The sequence below is a fragment of the Tigriopus californicus genome, chromosome 3 (genome assembly GCF_007210705.1).
Source record: "Tigriopus californicus strain San Diego chromosome 3, Tcal_SD_v2.1, whole genome shotgun sequence".
NCBI lineage: Eukaryota > Metazoa > Arthropoda > Copepoda > Harpacticoida > Harpacticidae > Tigriopus > Tigriopus californicus.
In genome coordinates this window covers 14,431,076-14,453,103 of record NC_081442.1, presented here as the reverse complement: position 1 = coordinate 14,453,103, position 22,028 = coordinate 14,431,076, and the positions used below count along the sequence as shown (strand labels likewise).

At 42.7% G+C, this 22,028-nt stretch overlaps 1 protein-coding gene across 3 annotated transcripts in view; it reads right to left on the bottom strand.

The window, feature by feature from the left end:
• LOC131878161 (synaptotagmin-7-like) overlaps window positions 1-22,028 on the bottom strand; it is a 52,100-nt gene that overhangs the window by 1,106 nt on the left and 28,966 nt on the right. For 2 of the 3 annotated variants that reach the window (XM_059224065.1, XM_059224063.1), the window contains 5 exons: window positions 5,862-5,931; window positions 4,947-5,087; window positions 3,287-3,434; window positions 3,083-3,192; window positions 2,195-2,363 (listed from right to left, as the gene is read on the bottom strand). In XM_059224065.1, the coding sequence (XP_059080048.1) occupies window positions 2,195-2,363; window positions 3,083-3,192; window positions 3,287-3,434; window positions 4,947-5,087; window positions 5,862-5,931 (638 nt within the window). Of the gene's footprint in view, window positions 1-2,194; window positions 2,364-3,082; window positions 3,193-3,286; window positions 3,435-4,946; window positions 5,088-5,861; window positions 5,932-16,793; window positions 17,168-22,028 lie in introns of those variants that run through there. The other variant, XM_059224066.1, reaches the window with a different exon arrangement.

Sequence of the window (22,028 nt, the reverse complement as noted above, 5' to 3'; positions counted from 1 at the left end):
TTTCATTGTCTAGGGGATGGTTTTCGGGAAGTGAAGTTGGGGATATGCAATAATGTAGAATCATTAGCGGGTCATGTGCTCTTCCCATTTCAGCCCTGAGGCTTGTTTACTATGAACTCGTTCTGGCAGAAAACCCATCTAATGGCCTTAATGTGGCCCTAAACATTGGCACAACCAGTGGATGGTTGAATGCTTGGAAGCACAAAGAGGGTGTAGAGCCAGCTAGAGTGGCGTGGTTGTTGTATGTGAACCAACAAGTGATACTTGCTCAGGCACGACGGCACTTTGCATCTGGCCAGGAAATTCCATTATGTTTCCTCAAGAAACTTTCGCATCCCGGCAACCTCTTTCAAAAGTTATTTTTTCCTCTCTACGTAAAGCCTTTGCCTCATTTTGGCGGCTCTTGTGCTCGACAATCCTAAATTTACAAGACACTCTAGCATTATCAAGGAGAAAGAAAGAGCACGACAAGCAGGAAGACTGTACGTATGTATCAAGTTAATTGGAAGGAAATAGAATACCCTTGCTCTTGTGTTTTAAGGAAAGTTTTCTCCTAGAGTCTCTTCCCAATAAAGGCCAGCTTCCTTGTGCTGCATATGAGGCATCAACAGAACTCCGTGTTTTGCAAAGGGCTTCCTCGTTGCAAGCAAGAAAGAATATTCATGACTTTCAATGATTACATAAAACTGGACATGTGGCAATAACATTCTTTTGTCATTCAGCAACAAATAAGGGGGTCTTCATGTTTCACGGTGGGTCAGAGTCGGTAGCTTGTTTGAATGTGTTCGTAACCAGATGTGGCGTTCGTATTTTCTAGTCAAGTAGTCTTTCTTCTAATTTTTCACTCATGTTTGTGCAAGATCCATCAATTAGGTTTCAATGAAATCGTCGTGTGCTTAGGGTTGACTAATAACATGTTCAGATACTGGGCCTGGCATTGGGCACTGAAATTGATATTGAGAACATCTATTTTCGAGTAGAAAGTTGTTCATTTGTGGTATGTGAAAAAAAGATTACTTCTATGCCGTCCAACATCGTCACCTGCCACGCCAACACTGACGTGAGTTTTTGAATCCCATCTAATCCACCTTCTCGGATCTTCTTTTTTTTCATTTTTGACATTAAAATCTAACAATAGACGCTGGTCAACGGGGACAAGCCGCACCTAGACTGACGCAATGTTAGCCTTAACCATGTCAATTCAAAAAAGTTCAAAAAAGGCCACCCTGAAATCTACAGCCGCTTGTCTCCCCCGGTGTGTACCTACGCAAGTCAGATTTTGCCTCCAAAAGGTCAGTAGGAAGTGGGTAAGTTGGCATGTTGGATGAAGTTCCAGTCCTTTGAGACAATTTTCTGTCTCCCCCAACTTGTACACCCAATAAGCAACGTCTGTTTTAGACAGATATGACAGCTCAAAACGAACATCTCATTCATTGCCACTTTCTCCTATTTTCTTTGGTGCCTGGCCATGAATGGACGGCTAAACACCGGTTTTTTTTCATTCTTACTAGTAAGTGAGGCTGTAAATTTCACTAAAATTACAAATGATCGTGTTGAAATCTACACTGATAAAACAGAGCTATTCTGGTGTATTTCACATCGGTAGACTTGACAGTGCCTTCCGATTGTAGCTACCTAGACTAATGCTTTTTGTATTCTACTGTATTTGTTGTATCCAATTTCAAAATAGGTTTGAAAATAGGTGGACCATGTAAGCGACATTAGATTCCCCTAAAGGTTGAACGATAGAATACGGCTGAATTCAAAAGAACCTATTATCCCTTCCGATTTTCGGAGGGGAATTGCTTTCGTTTTCTTCAAAGACTGGCATAGAAGATAAAACAGAGAAGCAAGATCTCATTTCAACTCTCATAAGCCTTGAAGTTTGAAACCTCTTGGATTGAATGAACGTCGGAGTTCTCCTTCAGGGGATTAACAATAGCGTTTCAAATAAGCACGCAATGCCATCTATCACCTTTATCTAGGCACAAACGTGGGTAATCGTATCACAGCCCAGGTTTGGTTTCGAATGAGCGGTTTCACGGGTCTGATTTCTTTGGCATCTAAAATGTATCACCGTTGAGATTGATGATGGCCAGTAATTGGCTTCAGTAAGGGGCATTGAAAATGTTCCTAAGTATTTGAGACCTTACCGATCGTGCGTCTGAAAATCGTTGACTCTTTCTTCTCGTACCTGATTTTCCGTTAATATCCTTAGCTTTGAGATTCTTGGCTTTTAGTATGACAATGCTCAGGGTGTTCTTTGATGGATGGTAAGTGAGACTGACAAGCAGCTCGCCGAGTTTCTCCTTGATTGGCGGATACAGAGGCTTCCAATATTGGGGCTTGGATGTAAAGTCAACCTGAATGAGAATAAGAGTAGTAAGTAATAAGAATAAGAACAACCACAAGAACAACAGCAACAACAACAACAACAACAGCACCAGGCAAGGATGAGAAATGATGGTCAGACACGGTCAGATGGAGGGGCAAGTTCGCCACAGCCGTCAATTAGCGCTAACCAGTAATCCCCCGGCTTTCCAATCCATCATCATTTTGTACCTACTTCCACAGACATGCTCTCGACCCTTCCTCCTATTTCTAACGAGCTCAAGAGCCAATTCCCAGGCCATAATGGCTCCGAAAAGGTATGCTTGAATTGTCGACTTCAAGGTCTCCCCGCCTCCCTGCCTCCCCCAACGACGAGTTTCTTTTTATTCTTTTGTATAGCTTTCCCCGTCTGTTCCTCTTTTCGCACAGGTTCGCACTGGACCATTTTGTGATAAAAACCGTTTCTTAAAAGGATTCCCTAAGGTCGAGCGTTGAGGTCGAGATAAGATGAAAATCTGACGGTGGAAGTTCCGCCGAGTTTCAAAGAATTTCCTTTGCCTCCCCTCTCCTTCTGAGAAATGAGTGAGTCGAAGGGAGAAGCCGTATGTCAAATGACAACCTGGCAATCGTTTTGGGGCTCCAGATCATCTCAACCACTCGCTCACTCATTGCCTACCATCACTCAACGTTCAATTCATAATTTTCAGTGCTCGTTTATCCAACGGCAACACCGACTCGAAGTGGAACTCACCTGACAAAGTGGAAGATGGATTTCGCCAATGGAATCGTCTCGAGAGAAGCGGTCGTAATCATAACAATGAAGGTGAAGAACTCTCGCCTGAAGCTTGTTGATGGGGAAGCCTAGAAACGCACAAGCGAGACAGAGACAGATAGTAGGACTAGTAGCAAGTCTGAGCTCCGGATGAACAACTCACGTCTGTCAAGAAAGACCCACCTTCAAAATAGAAAGTCTCGTTCCATCGCGGATTCAAAGTTCGTCGTTTGATTTTGGTTTCCAATCTATGCTTCTTGTCGGGGAGGAGCGTCACTCTCACGTAGGGATCACTCAACCCATTAGTGTCCTTGGCAGCCAAGTCACGTGCCTAAATGTCGGGAGAGATGAAGCACAAGAAGTGGAGAAAAATTAACATGGCATCATGGAATGGTCGCTCGAAGTTCAATCAGTCCGGGAGTTCGTTTGTTCGTTTGTTTCTTTGATCCTTATAGTAGAATGTTCCAAGATTGCAATCGGCAATACCGAATGGAGTTTGGACTGCTCCTGAGGGATTTGAATTTTCTTGAGTGGACAAAGCTCGTAGCATTTCGGAGGGCTCCAAAATTTAGATTCAGCTCAACAGACATCTTATCAATAGGGATGTGACAGACCTTCGGGAACGTCCCTGTTCCAATATTCCAATGCACGTCGCACGCACAAGCAGCAAGGTGTACGTTGGACTCAATTATTTTGTGAGGAAACAGAGTACATCCACGCTTTTCCACCTTCCCAAAAGACGCTTGGGTCAACTGAGGAACGAAAACTTTCGTCCCTCTTTGACGTAAGGTTTCAGCGGTTTCCTCATTTTAAGGCTTACATTGGCGAAAAAAGGAGACCTTCAAGCACTTTGGGGGAGAGGCTCCCAATCCAATATTAAAAGAGGACTTGGAGCGGTTGTTCGCGGTGAAAATCAATCATGCGTGAGGCAAAACTGAATGGCTGACTTGGTACACCACTTATGTACTACAGTGCACGACCTAGTAGCAGAGTTGTTCACAGGATTACACTCAAGGAGCGATTTCAAGGCTTGAGCACTGCAATTGTGCACTCGGAAAATAAAGGAAAGAAGACAGGTCTCTTCTCTGAGACTGGATTCGAACCCACGCATCCAAGAGAATCCGAAAGGGTGCCTTTGCCGGCCTTCGTGTGTCTTTTTCCAAGATGTTGATTGACAATGTCAATCGAATGATAAAAAAACTTGAAATGTGTTTAGATTTGATTTGCTCCACCGCTACTAGGTATAGAACCAGATATCCTCGCTCTAGCAACTTCGAGCCTTGTCTATTGAAGGACGCCCAAGCGATGCCACAAGGCACAAGGAATGAATGAAAGAAAGTTCTCGGAAGAGACGGAAATTTTGATCGATTCACTTTTTTCCGCCTCAATATGCACGCGGTTATAGGGCGGCTATTTGGCTCCCCTGCTTGAATGCCATTCTTCGGCCATATTTTTTCTTCAACATCCGTCCCATTAGTTGCAAGATCCAAAGAGAAACTATGTCAAAAAAGTACTGGCGAACCAACCGGTAAAGTGACATTAGAACGCGAATGAAGGATTCGCGATTGAAGTCAGCTAAAAGCGTTCAAGGTCCCTTTAAACTCGTGGCAGGAGAGGGCTCTCATAATCTAATGAGGAGAATCCTCCTTTGATGCCTATTAAGCACAGAACTCGATTTCCTTTCTCATTTGATTTTGATGTCAAATCTAAAAAGTCCTTATTCGACTTTCTGGTTTTCCTACACAATTCCTCAATCTCAACTCATCTACATATTACCACGCCTAGCCCTGTAGGTTCATGCCGCTGGGATGATAAGAATGAAAAACTCTCGTGCGATAGTTACCTGTATAATCTTGAGCTTCAGGGTTTGTGTAGCGAAATCATATTCAAGGCCAAAATTGAGCTCGCCACATTTTTCGGTGGGTTCGCCCATGTCCGTGTACATGTCCACCAGGGAGATACTGCGATTGTTGAAAAATGCCAGCTATAATCAGAAGAAAAGACCGAACCTTGTCAATGGATGGCACCTTTCAGTCTGGGAATTTCCAATCTCCACCGGCCTTCAGGCAAAGACCTCTTCATTGGTAGTCAAACTCAGTAGAATAATGGTGGCGGCAGAGTCGTCTGTTTTTTTCCGTTTTTTTCCCTTTTTGTGAGGGTGGTACGCGAGTTGTTAGTGAACTTTCAGAGAACTCAAAGTCTGTCATCCTAACTCAAACGAAGTTTCTATCAATTCCGCAAAATTTCCAAAGAACAGTTCCTCTCGTTTTGTCAAATTGGAACAAGAACGTCTTTACTGTCGTTTCACGAACGAAAACTTGGCGACGTTTTCCTTAAAATGGCAGAAATGCCAAATTGACGAGTGCAAAGGGCCTCCCTCATTCATTCATTCATTCTTCGCCCATGGTTTCAGTTTGACGAGGTTCAATCAAACCATTACACATTAAACCATACCATGCCATGTGATAGTCAAAATATCAAGCTTTTCCCCATTTTCACTTTCATTTAAGAGGAATACTTTCCTCTCCTAAACTTCACTTGACAAGTCATGATGCCACCATGCAAATGACATGACAAGGAAAACTTTGGAGTAAAATAAGTCTCTCGTTTGTGTGCGTCGACATAATTAACAAATAAAAACCTTGGTTTGGTAGGGGAGAACAAGCAACAAAAAAATATGTTGAACAGTTGTGCTTTTTAGCGTGGCTGTCTCAAAAAAAAAATTAGCTTTCGACGGATAGGGTTGGATGTTACTTACGGCTGGGTTGGAGGATTTCTTCTCCTCGGTTGGAGGTCCCGCGGCTCCTCCATTGGGAACACCGGTTGACCTGCAATGAAAAGAGGCAATCCAAATGTTAATGCCATTGGGTAGTCATTGACCTTCTTGAATCCCCAGACTTGTTCCACTATTTAATTCAAATGAGGAACAAGACACTTCAGCATCAGCTAGTAAATCAGGTGGGCGGTCCAATGTGATTGCACGATAGGATCAGTCTTCGGTGTCATTTGATCGAGTAAAGCCCACCAAAGAGTACGTTCAGTGAGCGAGCGTGAGTGAGCTCTGCTTTGGCAAAGAGAACTCTCGTGTATCATGCATGTGGGGACACCTCATCGATGATCAATATTGACAAACTCGACAATGAATACAGACAGATCCCCAGTGCACATCTCCGTTCGAATTTCTTCATTTTGATTTGGATCTCTATCTAACTTGGACTGGAAATGTGACTTATGGGAATGTGGGTTGGAGACGATCTCGAGGATGTCATACTTACGCTTCAACAATGAAAGCATGCAAGGGCGCCACAAAGGCGGCATTGGTTTGGCGAAGAAATTGGTGCAAAGCCATAACGACGACACTGAATTTGAAAAGTGGATATACGTATGTATGTACACACTCGTCGATGTCTGTGAACTGAGGCTCTTGGATCTGTGGAGATGTCGAACCCAGCGAAACACACTTCAAATAGATTTCTGGCAAACTCTGAGGATGCCTTCAAGTTGACAAGACCGTTTCGGATCCCTTGAGCATGATTGTCATATTTGGGTCGGCATTTCCCGACTTTTATGACGAAAGACAGTTGTCCTGGACTTGGCCATGGATTGATTGAATGTGCCTTCAGTTTCATCCGCACACACTCACACACACACACACACACACCCAAAGATGACCCAAAGTCATCGCAACTTCCCTTGGCCCTTCTTTCAACCCACAGGGACCTAAACCCCCGATTTCAATAGACGAGTGCTGTGCTCAATTTGGGGGATGGCCTTTTAGATTGTGCGAAACTCGGCCCAAAACCAATTCTTGTCCAAGGAAAGTTTGATGCTATTGTCTAACTTCCTCGAGACGAACAGCACAATTGCTTGTCCAAGTAGCCAATCTACCGGTAATTGGATGAAATGCTCAAATTTGAGATGTCAAGAGTCATCAGTGGACTCGACAATGACTAAAGAGCCCTTCATCGGCTTTGATGAGGACTGGAGCGATCTAAACTCTCGCGTATGTTCCTTCCGCTTCTTTCTTCCCTCGAAGGAGACAAGAATGTTTGCTTGGTTGGTTGGTTGGTTGGATGGCAACTCCCACTCCAAAGTGGAGCCTAGGCCCAATTATGAGGCATTACCAGTGAAGAAAGACGTCTTCTCAAGAACCTCAAGAAATCTTCTTGGGAACTTACTTGACCCAAATGAGCTAGAAGCTACCTTTTGAACTACCCAAACTGCCTTAAGAAGCCATCTGAATGGATCTCAAAATTCATCCAAAGTTTGTTCAGGAATGATCTATCTAGTGGATGATATCTGTCAACCGGTTGTCAACTTGAAATGCAACTCTACTGGCTCGCCGAGAATTCCAAATCACAAAGGAAGAAGGTGTCTTGGCTGAGCGAGCCTAAGAAGATCACGCCCACTGATTAGAGCTGCGTCGCCATAAGAGGCGGTTTTTGACACGTGAGAAGGAACGATGTGACAGGAACTTCTTGAACAGATAGATAAAACGAACGAACGAACGAACGAGTTGAACGAGTTGAACGAGTGAGTGAGAGAAGGACGGCCTTTGAAGGTTGTCGTTGTGAGCACTCACCAAATGAAACTGAACACATCAAACTCGTCATCATGATGATCGTTCTCGTTCCCCGTTCACCGGGTTATTAGTTTCTCTGGGGAGAGCCAATGATGGGTAGGTCGTAGGTGCTCAAGTACGCTCAAATTAATGGAACGCGAGATTTGATCCCCCGCGTGGAGGCGATTTCAAAGGAAATTTCATCAACGGCCCCTGCCTCTCTGGACTTTGATCCCAGCAAGAAAAAGAAAGGGCCCTTCATAGTCCCTTTTTGGTAACATTTTGTAAGGCTCGTTCTGACATTTCCTGCTTCTCTCATGGTCTTTTTTTTTTCGTTACATTCGGCGCACCAGCGCTCACACACGAAACGTCGGTCAATATTTTGGAACTCGGATCGGATAGAACATGTTAGAATTGGATGCGTGGCGACGTTTTTGTTGTTCGAAATATGTCAAGCCGAAAAATTTACTCATAAAGGAGTTCTTCGATCTTAGCTTTCGCAATAATGAATGAGGTGAGTTTAGATAGAGCAAAAAAAAATTGCAGATACAAAATTGACCTTGATTCATGGCACGTGCCGTTTGTACTCGCCGATTATACCTCACTCTTTCGACTATTCATTGAATGCATGAACCGCAATTAAAGGCAAGACCATCATATGGTGGTGGGAGCACCATTTAGGTCTTGGATTGCGCATCACCAAAAAGTCGGCTGTCGTACAATTTCAATAATATAAAGGGATAAGCCAGAAATGGAAGAGGAGGACAGTGTCTCTATGGAACTCTATGGAAGAGGAAGGAAGATCAATTATTTTCAGCTAAGGACGAGGCACCTAGGAAGCATATGTCCTCCTAATCTAAATCAAGAATCCTCTTAAGTGATTTTTTTCCGCTATGGGTGGGTGGTTGAAATATTATCAACGCATACAAAATCAAATGCATCTACTTGAATTCAATCTAAAGTGCACCATTTTTCTGACCGAACCACTCGATTCTCAGTTGGTTTCATCCTGACCTCCAACAAGTAGAATTGACAAGAAATGATTATATAGAAGAAACCCTCATGAGAAAGAGACATGGATAAACTTTCCAAGGAAAGGGGAACGAAATATCTTCTGGTACCTCGTGAAGTCTCAAGAGGTCTTTAGACCTTGTTTGCCCACGAACTTTCGAGCCAAACATGTCCAATCTGGTGAACGAAACTGAGGTTGTTATGGTCGCTTAGAATAACACCTCTTGCGTACAATCATGTGTTGAATCCAAGTTGGATTCCAAGAAGACGGACAAGCCTCTAAAAGCAATATCCGTTGATGCTTAATTGGACACAAAAGGAAGTACCACACTCTTGACAATTTATAGCGCCTTCTCATACAAATGAAGTGGGCGTAAGGTGACGAAAGGCTGTACAGACTACATGCATGCACATCTTCAACACACTTGTCATATGATTGAAGCTCATTTTGCTAAACCAAACGTACGCACGATTTACTGTAGTTTGAGAGACCCACGATCGACCTCTGATTGAGTTCGAGCCTCTTTCGAGCCTTGATAAAGCGGCGAATTTGATGACGAGTGATAACCCCAGGGGATCTGGCGAAACACTCCTCCAGGGGCTACGAGTCTTCAAGTCACCACCACCATTACCACCAACACCACCAACACTACCAGCACCACCATCAGCATCAAAGCCATCGCCGAGGAGGAAACCAACTTTTATTAGAAACTCTACAAAACCGCCCGAGGCAAATACGGAGAGTGTCTTGACTCACCAACTACTTCATCCTACATCGCATCTGGCAACGAGGATTTGTGACCAAACGTGTTTTTCGACAGTAGGAGTGCTTACACTCTTCCTGTAGCTAAGTAGTGGCTTTTCCGGCTAGAAGACGTGCAAAAAGACCCATGTCTAGTTAGTTCAATGGAAGCTTGCCACCCCGAGCCCAATGGTGAGATCCACTTAGGTGCTCGACAAGAACTTGTCCAAGGACCAGGTGCGGTCCAAAACTGCTGTAGAGGGCAGATTGAAGAGTATCGATTTCTCGACCACCTTTTTCCCCGCTTTCAATTGTTGGAAGTTTGTCGCAATGAAAGGGGTAATTTGTAGGATCAATGTCATGTTCCTCGAGATCATTGCTTAATTTCACTGTGTCTATTACATACCTATATACAGTAATTTCGCTTGGTTACGAAACCTTTTGAAAGGCAAAAAAGTACGAGAAAACGACCATTTCAGACTCAAATTTCAGATCCTCAAAACTCTAGATACGTAGGTATGTATGTAGATGCAATACAGTATAGAAAACAGTTTGTTATGGAGAGGCTCGAAAGCAGAACCGACTGAGTAATGAGAACATCGTCAATAGCCAAGTTCTAATCGATTCTCATAACTTGTCAAATCTTTGTTCAAGACCTTTTTTCTTTATTCTATAGCCTATTCAATTTTTATGAAAGGTTGCATGTGCACAAAAATGTTGAATACGTGGGTGTCATCTGATGTCATTTTGACGCCCAATATTAAGCACGTAGTGTACATATGCTTCAATATTGAGTCTAAATATGCCAAATCGATATGGAAACCAGTCTCCATCGCTCAAAGCTCGATAAATGGATAAATGGAACCGATAGTTCTCAGCGAGTGGTTGAGCTTTTTCATCTTCAAGGAATCGAGAACTTTTCAAATTCCCACTGGTTGCAATGGGTGAATGGAATCCGCCCTTTGGGCCTTGAACATGTTTTCTTGATCAATCACGACATCATTTTTCAAGCCAGGCCTTTCCTAATGACTCTGGGTATTGCAAAACCACTTTTCGCCATAGATCTGACGTCAGCTTTTGCCAAACTCAATAAAACATCAGAGGAAAACGGCTCGAAAAGATTTGGTCCTTCAAAGGCTAATTGAAGCTTGAAGCCTTGGGTTGTCAGACGATGGGCCATTGATGAACGATGAGTGCTCCCTAATTCGTCCGTTTTCATGATCCAAGAGCCATTAAGAAACTGTAGTAACTGCTTCCTGTTCCTCTCGAATCGATTGAATTGGCATTGGATCAAGTTTCTGCTCAATTAGGTCCGACAGATGTTCGTCAAAAGACCAAGTAAAATGGAACACAATACATAAAATGGTACTAAATTCGACCTCGCCCGCCCGTCAAGGGGTAGTGTTCCAATTTGGCCCTCTTCACAAAGGGCTAAAAGATACGTTTTTTGGGCTATGGTCCAACTTGGAATGCTTTATGATCGCTTGAGTGAGTGTTGCCACGTGTCCACGGCATCCAAAATGGAGTGGTGGAACAATGCACCATGTGCTTCGCTCGCCTCAATTCGGTCACGTTATTTGTTGTGAAATACTTTCGGCAGCTCCATTTCCGAACATCGAGGACAAGTGCCAAATCAAAGGAGACCTCCACACGAACCCAAGAAAGGCATAGAGGAACAGCATCTAAGTAACAGTGGAGAGACCCCTTCCCGACGAGAGTGAATCAATCCTGGAGATTCGTCTGGACTCTGGAGCGACTGATTTTCTAACATCGATTGCCTCTAATAAGAAACCAGTTTTCAATGATGAAGCAATCGGTAGCTACTTGATATCAGGGTGGAAACGTACTTTGTACGTACACTCTTGAAGTTTTGTATGGAGCATGCCATCTCTATCTGCCGAGTCGTTGCTTTCTGGAGAGGTGAAAAAAGGCAGAGCAGGTGTTGCCGAAATTCGATTCCATTAGTTTCTCCCCACTGAGATTCGTAATGAAATCCAACACATGATGGTTCTGATTGGGAGAAATCAAAGTCGTTCTATCTTGTGGTGTTGACATTGAGTAACAAATGTCCTGTATTCCTGTTCATCGGAAACTATCTCCCACACATTCATGGATAAGGATACTTTGGACCAAACCAGACTGTTACCGTAGTTCCCAAAGTGAATAAGGATACTTGATGGTGATCCATTATTCTTTTAAAGGCAAAGCTTTGCCCGAAGAACGGAAATGAGCAGGCTAAGCCGTGAAATACATTCACATCACCGAGATTAGCCCTCCTCTCTTCCCTACAGTATTAAGTTAGATCACCTCCCTTGAGCTTTCATTGTAAGATGGAACAGTTCTGAGCTTGACCTCTGACGTGGGCAGGGAGCTAATCTCTTGCCCAGCCTTGAAAGACATCTCCTTTTTCCACCTTTATCTGCAATTATTGAGACTATCAATTAAGGGATTCGAAGCTACGTCATCATTTTGGGCCGACCTTGGGGCCATCTTCCAAAGAAAATGAGTTTGATCCTCCTATTAAACAATGACTGGCCATGCTCGGATTCGAATGTCAAAATGTGTCGTGACAATTCCACAAAAAGTGTGATTTGGATGTCCACCTACATGATTGTCAGGATATTTTGGGGTAAGGAATCCAATTAATTACAATGATGATTTGTCCTCGTAAAGCTCATTTATTTCATGCTTGATCGAAATAAACTTTGAGGCCATAACGGCCTTGCCAAAGGTTGGCCCAAGTTAAATTGCTGAGTTTGTGCGATTGCTTAAATCATCGGATTATTTTTTCTACGTCCTTCCTCTAAAGAAAGATATTGGCAAGGAACGTCCTTTGGAGCAAGCTCTTGAAAGAAAGGTGTGGACGTGCTCCACAAGACAATATTGTTTTTACACCTACGCTAAGTCAGATATTGCATTCATGAGGTAATTGAATTTGACAAAAAAACCAATGTGTATGATCCAACAAGTGTCTCTCGGCACAAGGAAAAATACAGAGCCTTAAATGAAAAAGGTGATTTTTGTCCAAATATTCATGTTGGTTAACGCATTTATCGTCACTCTTGTCCCAAGATATCTGGACAACACTGTATTCGAAAATGAGAACAAGGAATCTTGAAACAACAGCGCGAGGAAAACGAGACATATTTTGCGGCTAGAGTGACTTTGGAGTGGAACATGGAACAAGGAAAGAAGAAGACGGAAAAAACGCACCTAAAGAATACAGACTACAAAAGCAAACAATCGAGGTAAGGAGTCCATTGAGTGATAAATTATACAGGGATAAATACAAGTAGAGGTTTCGGAACTTGCTACTTGGATCTGAACCTCAGGTGTCAATTGATTAGGAGTGTAAGAATATCCGGAAACATCGAAATTGGGGTGAAATTGAACACTCAAAATGGCAACAGTGACCCTCGCAGCTGCACCCGATCCTCAAATACGAGCTCATGATATCGGTTCAATTGAAGAGCACTTGGAGTTCCTCAAAGAGTGGTTGATCCCACTTTGCCCGTTACATAACCAAACCAAGTAAGGACCAATTGATACGTATTATTGGCTTGTCAACCTCTTCACGTTTCCGCACATTACAATCAGGACAATCAGAAAATCGGGATCAAGCCAGAAAATGAATATTGGACAATTGGAGTAAGATTGCCGTATGGGTTCACTCAGTGCTTCCTCGTCCAAGAACGGAAGTAGACCATATGCTCAAAAGGGGATCCACTTTGATCCAATCGAAAGGGCACTTACGGAACTAATTATCTTTATTGCTGATAAGTACTTTCGACGGAGAGGTCACTCGCAATCGTTGCTGTATCTTTAACTAAGGGTTTACTAATTGCATTATTGTATTGTATTATGAGACGGATAGGTTGGGTTTGCGCAACTGGACATAGAGGCTTCTTGGAAAGGTTCCAAGAAAACGTCGATATTATTGAACTTCGAGATATTTCTTAGCAGATTCGACAACCCACACCCAAAATGAATTATTCCAAAGAATTCGGGCTCAAAGTCTGTCAAACTTTTCCATTGTACAAGTTGGCGCATAAATTTAAAATCAAATCTAGCTCTGGAACCGTCGAGGAAAACGAAGATTTTGACTTGGATTGGTTTTGCTTTTCGAATTGAACCAGACAATTTGGTCAATATGAGATGGCTTTTACAGCTTTGGGGAAAATTTGAATTTTTGTCCATGTGAACATGTGAACTGAACGGCAGCACAAGGCATGTCGGGGCCCAAACATGGAAATATTTCGTTGAGCAAACCCACCTACATACCCAATCATTAATGGATTCTAAAGTGACGAACATCGAGAACTCTACAAAGTATGGTCATTACATTAAGAGCCTTTTTGAGACCAAACGGCTCACGGATCTGACTCAAACACTCACTCTAAATGGGCCCTGAAAAGTAAGTTGAGAAGGTTGTTCAAGACACATTTTAAAATAGGTATTAGTCATGTTTGTCGTTGATTGTCAAGTTGTCAGCTTCTTGTCTCATTACCAGGAATGTCGTTCGTGCTGTTGTCGTTGCTGTTGTTGTTGTTGTTGTTGATGATGGTGGTGGTGGTGTTGGTGGTGGTGGAGGGTCCATGTCATTCCATAAGATCGTTACTCCAATTTTATTGAGGTGTTTCATAACTTCTACTTTCAACAGACACGCTTCTGCTACTGATGACGTGAATTGGCAAAAGGATGGCTCTAAAAACACACGAACAAACTTCTACACCATCCATTTGGAAGGGAAGAAACTAAGCACCTCATTCACACTCGCTATCGGTCTCAAACCATGTCTAAAGTTGGATGGACTTAATATTGATATCAGTGTTCAGCACAGCCTTTTCAAAGGCAGTCTAATTTTATCTTCAACCGAAATGTTTAAATTTCTAACAAATGGTTATACTCGTACGTACGTCCTCGACAATATCATTGTCGCTTCATGATCCCAAAACGGCTTTTCCAATTTTTGTACCATCTCAGAAGACCATTTTCCAAAGAAGTGACTTTTAGATCAAATGCTAAACGCGAACGGTGAACCAAAGGCCCTTGATTTATCATGGCCAGTCTCCATCCAAGATTGAAAGCTGTACTCGGTTACCGAAAAAAATGAAAATTGCAACTCATCCATGACATGTCCAGAAATATATGTAAAACCCTTAATTACGGCTCTCTCTCTGTGGTGACTCAATATGAAAAAACAACAACACCCGATGGAGAGCCACCTAACAATTCATACCACATGGCCTAACTGACCACCAATGAAATTGAGAATCATGGTTGTCTAGCTCCAGGTAAAAGCAACAAGCTCCTGGTAAGTCTACATACAGATGTCCGTCGTGTCTTCTAACGTTATTATGTTACCAACCCAATCCAGTTTCTGGGTCGCACTGAGTTTTCACCAGGAAATAGCACCACCATAAAAGCAGAAGATACACCTCATTTATGGCCAAAGCTCTGTTCCTGGGCCGGCAAAATCACTTTCCAGGAACAACCGAAAACGTTCGTAAGGCCCATTGGATTACTATGTTTGTCAGATTTACCCAAACCAATCCATTGCTAAAGGGAATAAGGTAGTTTGTCATTCTCCCTCGCGCTCCCAAACTCGTTAAAGGATGCTCTGCAAATCATTGGCAATGTCGAAGACGACATGGGAAGGTGGTCGAAAAGTTGGAACACGATCCTCAAGATGCATTACTTTGATTGAAGTGCCGAGTAGGGAATGTTACAATTAGCCTGATCTTTCAAGAACAAGCCCACCTTGTTATCTGAGATTTGTTAGCTAAACTAAAAAGGCACAAACTTATCATGAACGAAATCCTGTTTCTTATCTGGGATCTTGTTCCGTTGCCTCAATGAAGTGCGTATGATTGAGTAACCCTTGGCCAACCTCAAGCACAGCTTCACGGGCTCAGGCTTCTAACTGATTTGTTGCATAGAACAGCCATGTACAATTTGTTTTTCTTCAACTTTGGCCAATTCATTTGACGATTTTAAGTTACTCCAAATCTTACTTGACAAATGAAATTCGCAAAACTTGTATGACCCCTACTTTACCACAAACAGGAGAAAGACCACAAATAGATTTTAACATTGAACTATATTTAGAAGTTATAGAAAAGCAAGACTCGATAAAGATCAAAAGAGGGAAAGCTCAGGGTGTCACAATTTTATTGCACTACTAGAAACCAAGCCTTCTGAGCTTTGAATTTGTATCAAGATTTTAGGCTTAGATTTGGACAAACTGAAATTTCGAAGCGTTTGCTTTCACAATCCACAAGTGGAATTTAAAGACTGCTGGAGAAAACCCCATCTTGAAATTGGTCTTTGTTCTAGTGCAGTCACCTTGGCCACAGAGTGTTAGAAAAAGTGGATTGTAGCCAAAAGCCGACCAACCAACCAACCAACAACCACTTGTGGTATGCAGTATTCGCCGTAATGCCAATGACGGATTTGGGGGGATTTCAAGTCTCAAGGTAAACATGGTCGTCAGGGTCGGAGGATGAAAGGTAAAAAAGTTTCCCTCGACCTATCTGGCCCGCCGTGCCTCAAAGACGGGCTTGTCTTTGCATACGCTAACTTCATCAGACAGACAGAAAGTCTTTGTTCTCTAATTCTATGCCCACTAAACTGCACTGTACTGAACATACGTAGTAGCTCATACAATATTGTACATACGTCTCTCTTGAGTGATGAGCTCTGAGCAGTAATTGTGTGACATCACGCCTTGACGAATATAATTCGGGCTAAATTAGCACTTCTGAGTCTGCCGTAAAGTGACAATCGGATTAAACAACGTCAGGAGGGGAAAAAGTTGGCCAACTTCCTTGGCGAAGGAATAAACGAAAAGTCCTTGGCTGATGAGAAGTGTGAGACAATTAGCGCGTTATTGGAAACGGTTGACGGGGAAGAGAAGGCAAAAGCCTTTCTTAGTTATTGACATCTGCGTCTGGTTGGCATAAAAAAAAGAGAAGAAAACTCGGCAAAATCTCAATTCGCCAAGGTCACTCGCCAAAAGAAAGCTCTCTTCTATTTGACGAGACAAGCTCTTTCACATTTGTTTTCAATGTCATTTCTCTTCAACGACAAGGTTAATGACTTCAAAGGACTCAAGAAAGCTGTTGAGAGAATGGCGGTACCCTATGGTGCTTGTTTAGGATAGCTGAAGGATCGGAGGATAACTACCTTAAATGGGTCTGTTTTGTAGAGCAACTGAAGTTCTGATATGCTGTATTGTATGTATGTACGAATATCTGCGAGGTGGATGCCCCAGGTAGTAGTCGGAGAAATATTCAAATTGGTCTGGTCAAGTCGTGTTTTTAGAGGGTCAAAATTCGGCAAAGACTCGCGTCAATGGAAGGAGTTCAATAACTTACAAGCTTTTGGAGAAGAATTGTGTGATTTGGGACTTGGGCCCGGTGCTATTGGTAATCTTCTTGACAATCGGCGGTCCGTACATGTTCCCCAGTCCAATCCCAACCCTTTTTTGCCTTTGGTCTGGGTCTAGTGAATTTAACGTCCGCGAGGGGGTCAATCTTTCCACAATATGCAACCACTTGGGCTTTTGTCGGCTCTTGTGAGTTCTTCTTGTGGATGGCGATATCAGTCCGTTCAAAGGCAGACTCACTATAGTGCTTAGTGATCAGTATCGCCTTCTCCACGCACGTCTGATCCTCCCTAAAGACAAGAAAGGTGAAACCCGAAAAGTTTCACACCGGAAACTGCTCTATTACTAGCTGGGCTAGCACGTCGACTAAAGACAAGAGGCCGTATTAGGTGGGACCCGATGCGGAAAAGAAATCTCCCGAAATGCTCTGAGGCTGGAACCAAAGTGGAAATGGAACGGAGAGCGCCCTTGTTCGGTAGTTCGTGCGTTCGTTGGTCCTTCGTTGGTTAGTCCTCTCTTCTTCCGTTCGATTCTTCCCGGTAGAACTACTAGCTTGGCCAGAGAAGAAGTGAGCTCTCCTCTCCATATTTTGGTGGGATAACACAACCACGGTCTGCCGATGGTTCTTTCAAGATCCAGCAAGCTATTGTCTCGACGAGATAAATGCCACTGCGGAAATTTGTCAATTGTTTTTGAGACAGGCCCTATTCATGAACCAGGTATGTAAATGAGGAACCGAGGAGAAGTAATTGATACAATTACTGAGCATCATAGGCCCGGTTCGATTCGCCGTCTTGACCTTCCTCAATACAGAAATTTGACGATGTCCGTCTCAGAAGCAATTTTTCTTGGTTATCGGGAAAATTGTGCGTTTTTATGAAACCGACATGATGATTTGTTCGATTTTTCGATTTCGATAAACTTTTAGAGCTAGTTTTTTTAGATTTAGAGTAGCACATCAAACGCGGTCGGTTCTCCACGTTATTCAATCCACTTGCAGTCAGGTTTTTTTAAGTGCAGTGAAACATCTGTGGCAAGCTTTTGTTGTCCTGAAAAAGTGATTTTCTGGGAGACCTCCTCACCCATACGGCGAATGTTATTCCCCAAAAATTGAAGATGACTTTTCCGTCATTCTTAAATCTGATATTCTTTTAACATCTGTTCCACCAACAAATCAGAGTGCTGGAATCAAAACGATTTTGAATGAAATTAAATGTTAACATGAGCATTTCGCCTGGAGGTGTTTGATTCTTCAAACAACTCTGGCGAAAACCTGTTGGACATTGGCTCAAAATCGAGAAGGCGACAGAAGAGCAGAGGCTCCAATCTGGCAAGAAATGAAGGCCAGAACTCAGGCACGCGAACCGAAATACAAAAGAAGAGCAGCCAGGAAATTGAGAACATGGAACAGGAAACAGCAGTACTACTACCAGGAGAGTGGCGAGTTCTGACTTGGAACGAAGGATACTACACGAACCTCTCAATCACCTATCGGTGGACATCGAGATAAGACGATATGACATGGCTCAACCGAACGTGTTGCTGAGTTCACGGGAATCCTGTTCCTTTTTATAATGAGGTAAATACTTGGGCCTCATTGACCTTCAGCAATAAGCGGGGTCAATATTGTTCGTGGAGTTTGCGGCGGCCTCCACTACACACATCAGTTTACCGCTAAGTCTGTCAGTCTTAGATACTGCGGAATGTGCTGAACATTCAGTGTCTGTGTGGGTGGGTGGGTGGGTGTGCTTTATGAACAAAGACAAAGGAGAGAGCAAGGAAGAAGTAAGAGGATGAGTTGGGCATTGGCTCAATAATCTATCCGTAACCTATGCTGGTCGCATTGCTGCTTTGCTGATTTCATGTTCCATCTCGTTCCACGAACGCCTCAGAGGGAGCCAGGTGAGCCAAAGGAAGCAAAGATCGAATGAGGAGGAGCTCTTTTGTCTTCTGGAAATGGAATTCATGTGGAGACCGAGATGAGGGTAGAAGTAAAACCACACAAGTACTACATGGCAGATATAGGCTCATAATTTACATGTCGTGATTCACACGGCATGTTGGAAGATATCTAGTATCTGGTACATGTTTATGACCAAGTCTTGGCAGTAGCAACGTACCCTTGTAATTTGGTCAGAGACTTTGGTCTTTTCCTTGAAGGAAAGAAGAGCCCTTGGAAAGCACATGGAAGTGGACCCTCCCCTAACGTGGACACAAAATGTTTGGATTTTGGACCTGGACACCAAGGTTAGAGGAATTGAGAATTAAATCAGGGCGTACGTTACACAATCCAAGCGTTGTGTAAGGAAAGTCCAAGTCAATGAACGAGAGATTTCAATTACCATTAGGAGTGTGCTTTGCAAATCGACTCTTGGTTTTGCTAATATGGTCTTAAAATTCAGAAAGACAAAAACTGAGGTACTGTTGTCTTAATTAGAAAATGTCTCGTTCATTACTCGATACAATTCACAAGATTGGAAATCATCCAAAGTGTACGTAACCCTTGTTCAAAGGGGGTGGGTGACAGTAAGAAGATGGCTAATTATCAACCTATTTGTATTCTCCCGTCTTGATCAAAAGTTCTAAAAATAGCCTCCTTTTGAGGATATTTTCTCTTTCTTCTTTACTTTGCCCACTTGGCCCCGGAACAATGTGGTTTCAGACCGATACACCCAATGACAAAAGACAAGGAACACATTTCTTACACAATATATCTAATCATTGTGAACACAAAATTTCAGTAAGGCTTTTGATTGACTTGAAATCACCAGTTAATACTAGACACGAGGGAATCCTGCCAGGTATGGGTTTAATGAAAGCTGAAAAAAATATCCAAAACCATTTAGTTGACCGAAGCCAAAGGGTTCAAATGAATCATTTGATATCACTTTATTAAGTTTAAGTTAGAATACGGAAACGGAGCTTTTTGATGGCTCCTCCGACATTCTCAAACTAGAAGTCGCACGAAAGAAATAATTAATTAGATGGCTGCAAATTCTAGAACTCAGCCCAGCCCAATTGTCAAAGCAATTATATAATATTACTTAAACTAAAAGGTTTGGTCGAATTGAACCTCACTATCTTTTTTTCCACGAATTGAATCCACCATAACAAATGGACCAAAATCGTCGGAATCTTTGTTGTGTAGTTTTCAAACACACCGCAAGGTGGCACTACCATTTGAGAGAAAATGAAGGATGGCACGTGGAACAGTTTCAAGCACCCTCTATCTAATAGTATGGAACTAATGTGTCTTGGCCTTTGGAATTACGCCGTAAGGTCGAACACATTGTATCAGCTTGAGGGACTTGGCGGCCTGGAATTGTGTGGAATACACATCCACTATGAGTGAGATGTGGGCAAAAGTCCACCTCCCGTGGGGACTAATTCATCACAAGTTCCTCCTTGATATTGGGGTCTCATGGGCAACCTAAGCTTTCAAGAGGGCTGCGCCAAGTGTCAGGATAAGAAAATGAAATATTTGACAAGTGAAGAACGACCGACAAGGTTCCAACTTCTTCTGGGGCTCATAACATCACATCTAGCATGAAACTAGGACTGAGACAGGTTTAATCCTACAACCAGGCAGGCCTTTGATCTGAACATGAGATTTCCATGAGGCCATGGCCTCAAAATGCCATGGACCGAGGGTTGTTTTATTGGGAAAAGGCCCAACTAGAGAAAATGGACTTTGAGAGAATGTCAGCCCCAAACTTGATCTGACCATGATTAGAGTCTTGTCAAACTCCTTTTAGCCTTGTCCATAGGATCCCGAGGTTCTGGTTGGCACTCGAGTGGAGGCCTTCTCAAATTTGCTGCCTTCCACTTTGCAACCAGAGATCTTTAAATGGAAGTGGGCTTCAAGATTCTGGTCCCCGCTTCCAAAACCTGATGGCACAACAGTCTTACATGCCAACCAGAAAGGAACTCACCACGAAACGGACAACAGACGTCCCTGGAGCTTGCACAAGCAGAAGGAAGTTGAAATCCGTCTCACCAGAGAATGGTATGCTTTTATGTCCCCATACCTTGAGTAGCGTGTTGCTTGGGCCCTGAAATTTGCCAGGAACAAACGAACGAGATACGGAGCAACCAAATCTCCGGAAGGATATTAGTTTGCATCAAAAGTTTTGGCTCTTTCGACAAAAAAGGCTTGCCAAGAGTATCATGAAACACGTGGTGAAAAACTTTACCATGGGAATATTAATCAGTCGTTGATTGCTGCTAGTAATTGACGTACTAGATCACTTGTTGTACTGAGATCTTCAAAGCTGTACTGGCGTCATGTCTCCTTATGTTGATTAGATGGGAGGACATTTCGCCGGAGGCCAGTTAGGTGTAACTTAGTTACCAGTTTGGAGATCACTTACCTGCGTGTCATCGCGTGAGTACAGAAGATTAAAAATAAAAATAACAAAAAACACACACAGATTTTAAATCATTCGTCAGCGAGGAGTGGAGTGAAAAACCTAATCAATATTTTTACCTCTATGTCGTCACTCATGATTGGGGGACACTTCGCATTTTTCGTTCAAAATTGGAGGAATGCACGGCTGAGCAATTCAAGTTTCCATACGGCCATTTTTGAATGGTTTCCCAATTTGACTCCTTTTGACATTTTTAAGACCCTCGCGAGAACCATCGGCCCAGAAAATGAGTTTAAAGTTCAAGCTTTTCCAGTTCAACCAAGGCTAAACACTTTTGGGTATGAACACAAAGACGGGTTTTATGAGCCAGTCCCATCAATTGTGAAAATATTTGTTAACCTAACAGGGTGGTGCCCACTACACTTCAAAAGTTTTTGCTCAAATGCCAAGACTTCTAGTCTCGTTTTTCATTGTTAGAACAACACCAGGACCAGCCTTGATAATCAATATATCATCCTAAAAATTTATTCTGATTGATAAACTAATACACCAAACACCCATCAGAAAATAATATTTTTGAAAACGCAATCCATAGATATAGTGCTTATTCTTAGTTACGTTTTCAATTGAAATTTCATTAAATTCCATCAAGCAGACACTGAGATACTATCATTAAAAAGTCGTATTTTGTCTCAAATTTCACCACGCAATGCTCCGGTTATACCTTGTAGAAATTGCCAAGAAATATAGTATGCATTTACTAATAAATCATAATGCTTTATTTTTCTGAAGCATGCAGGAAAAGCCAAGAAAAGTTTATAAAAAGCGACAAAATCGCTTAAAACCTCTCTAAAAAT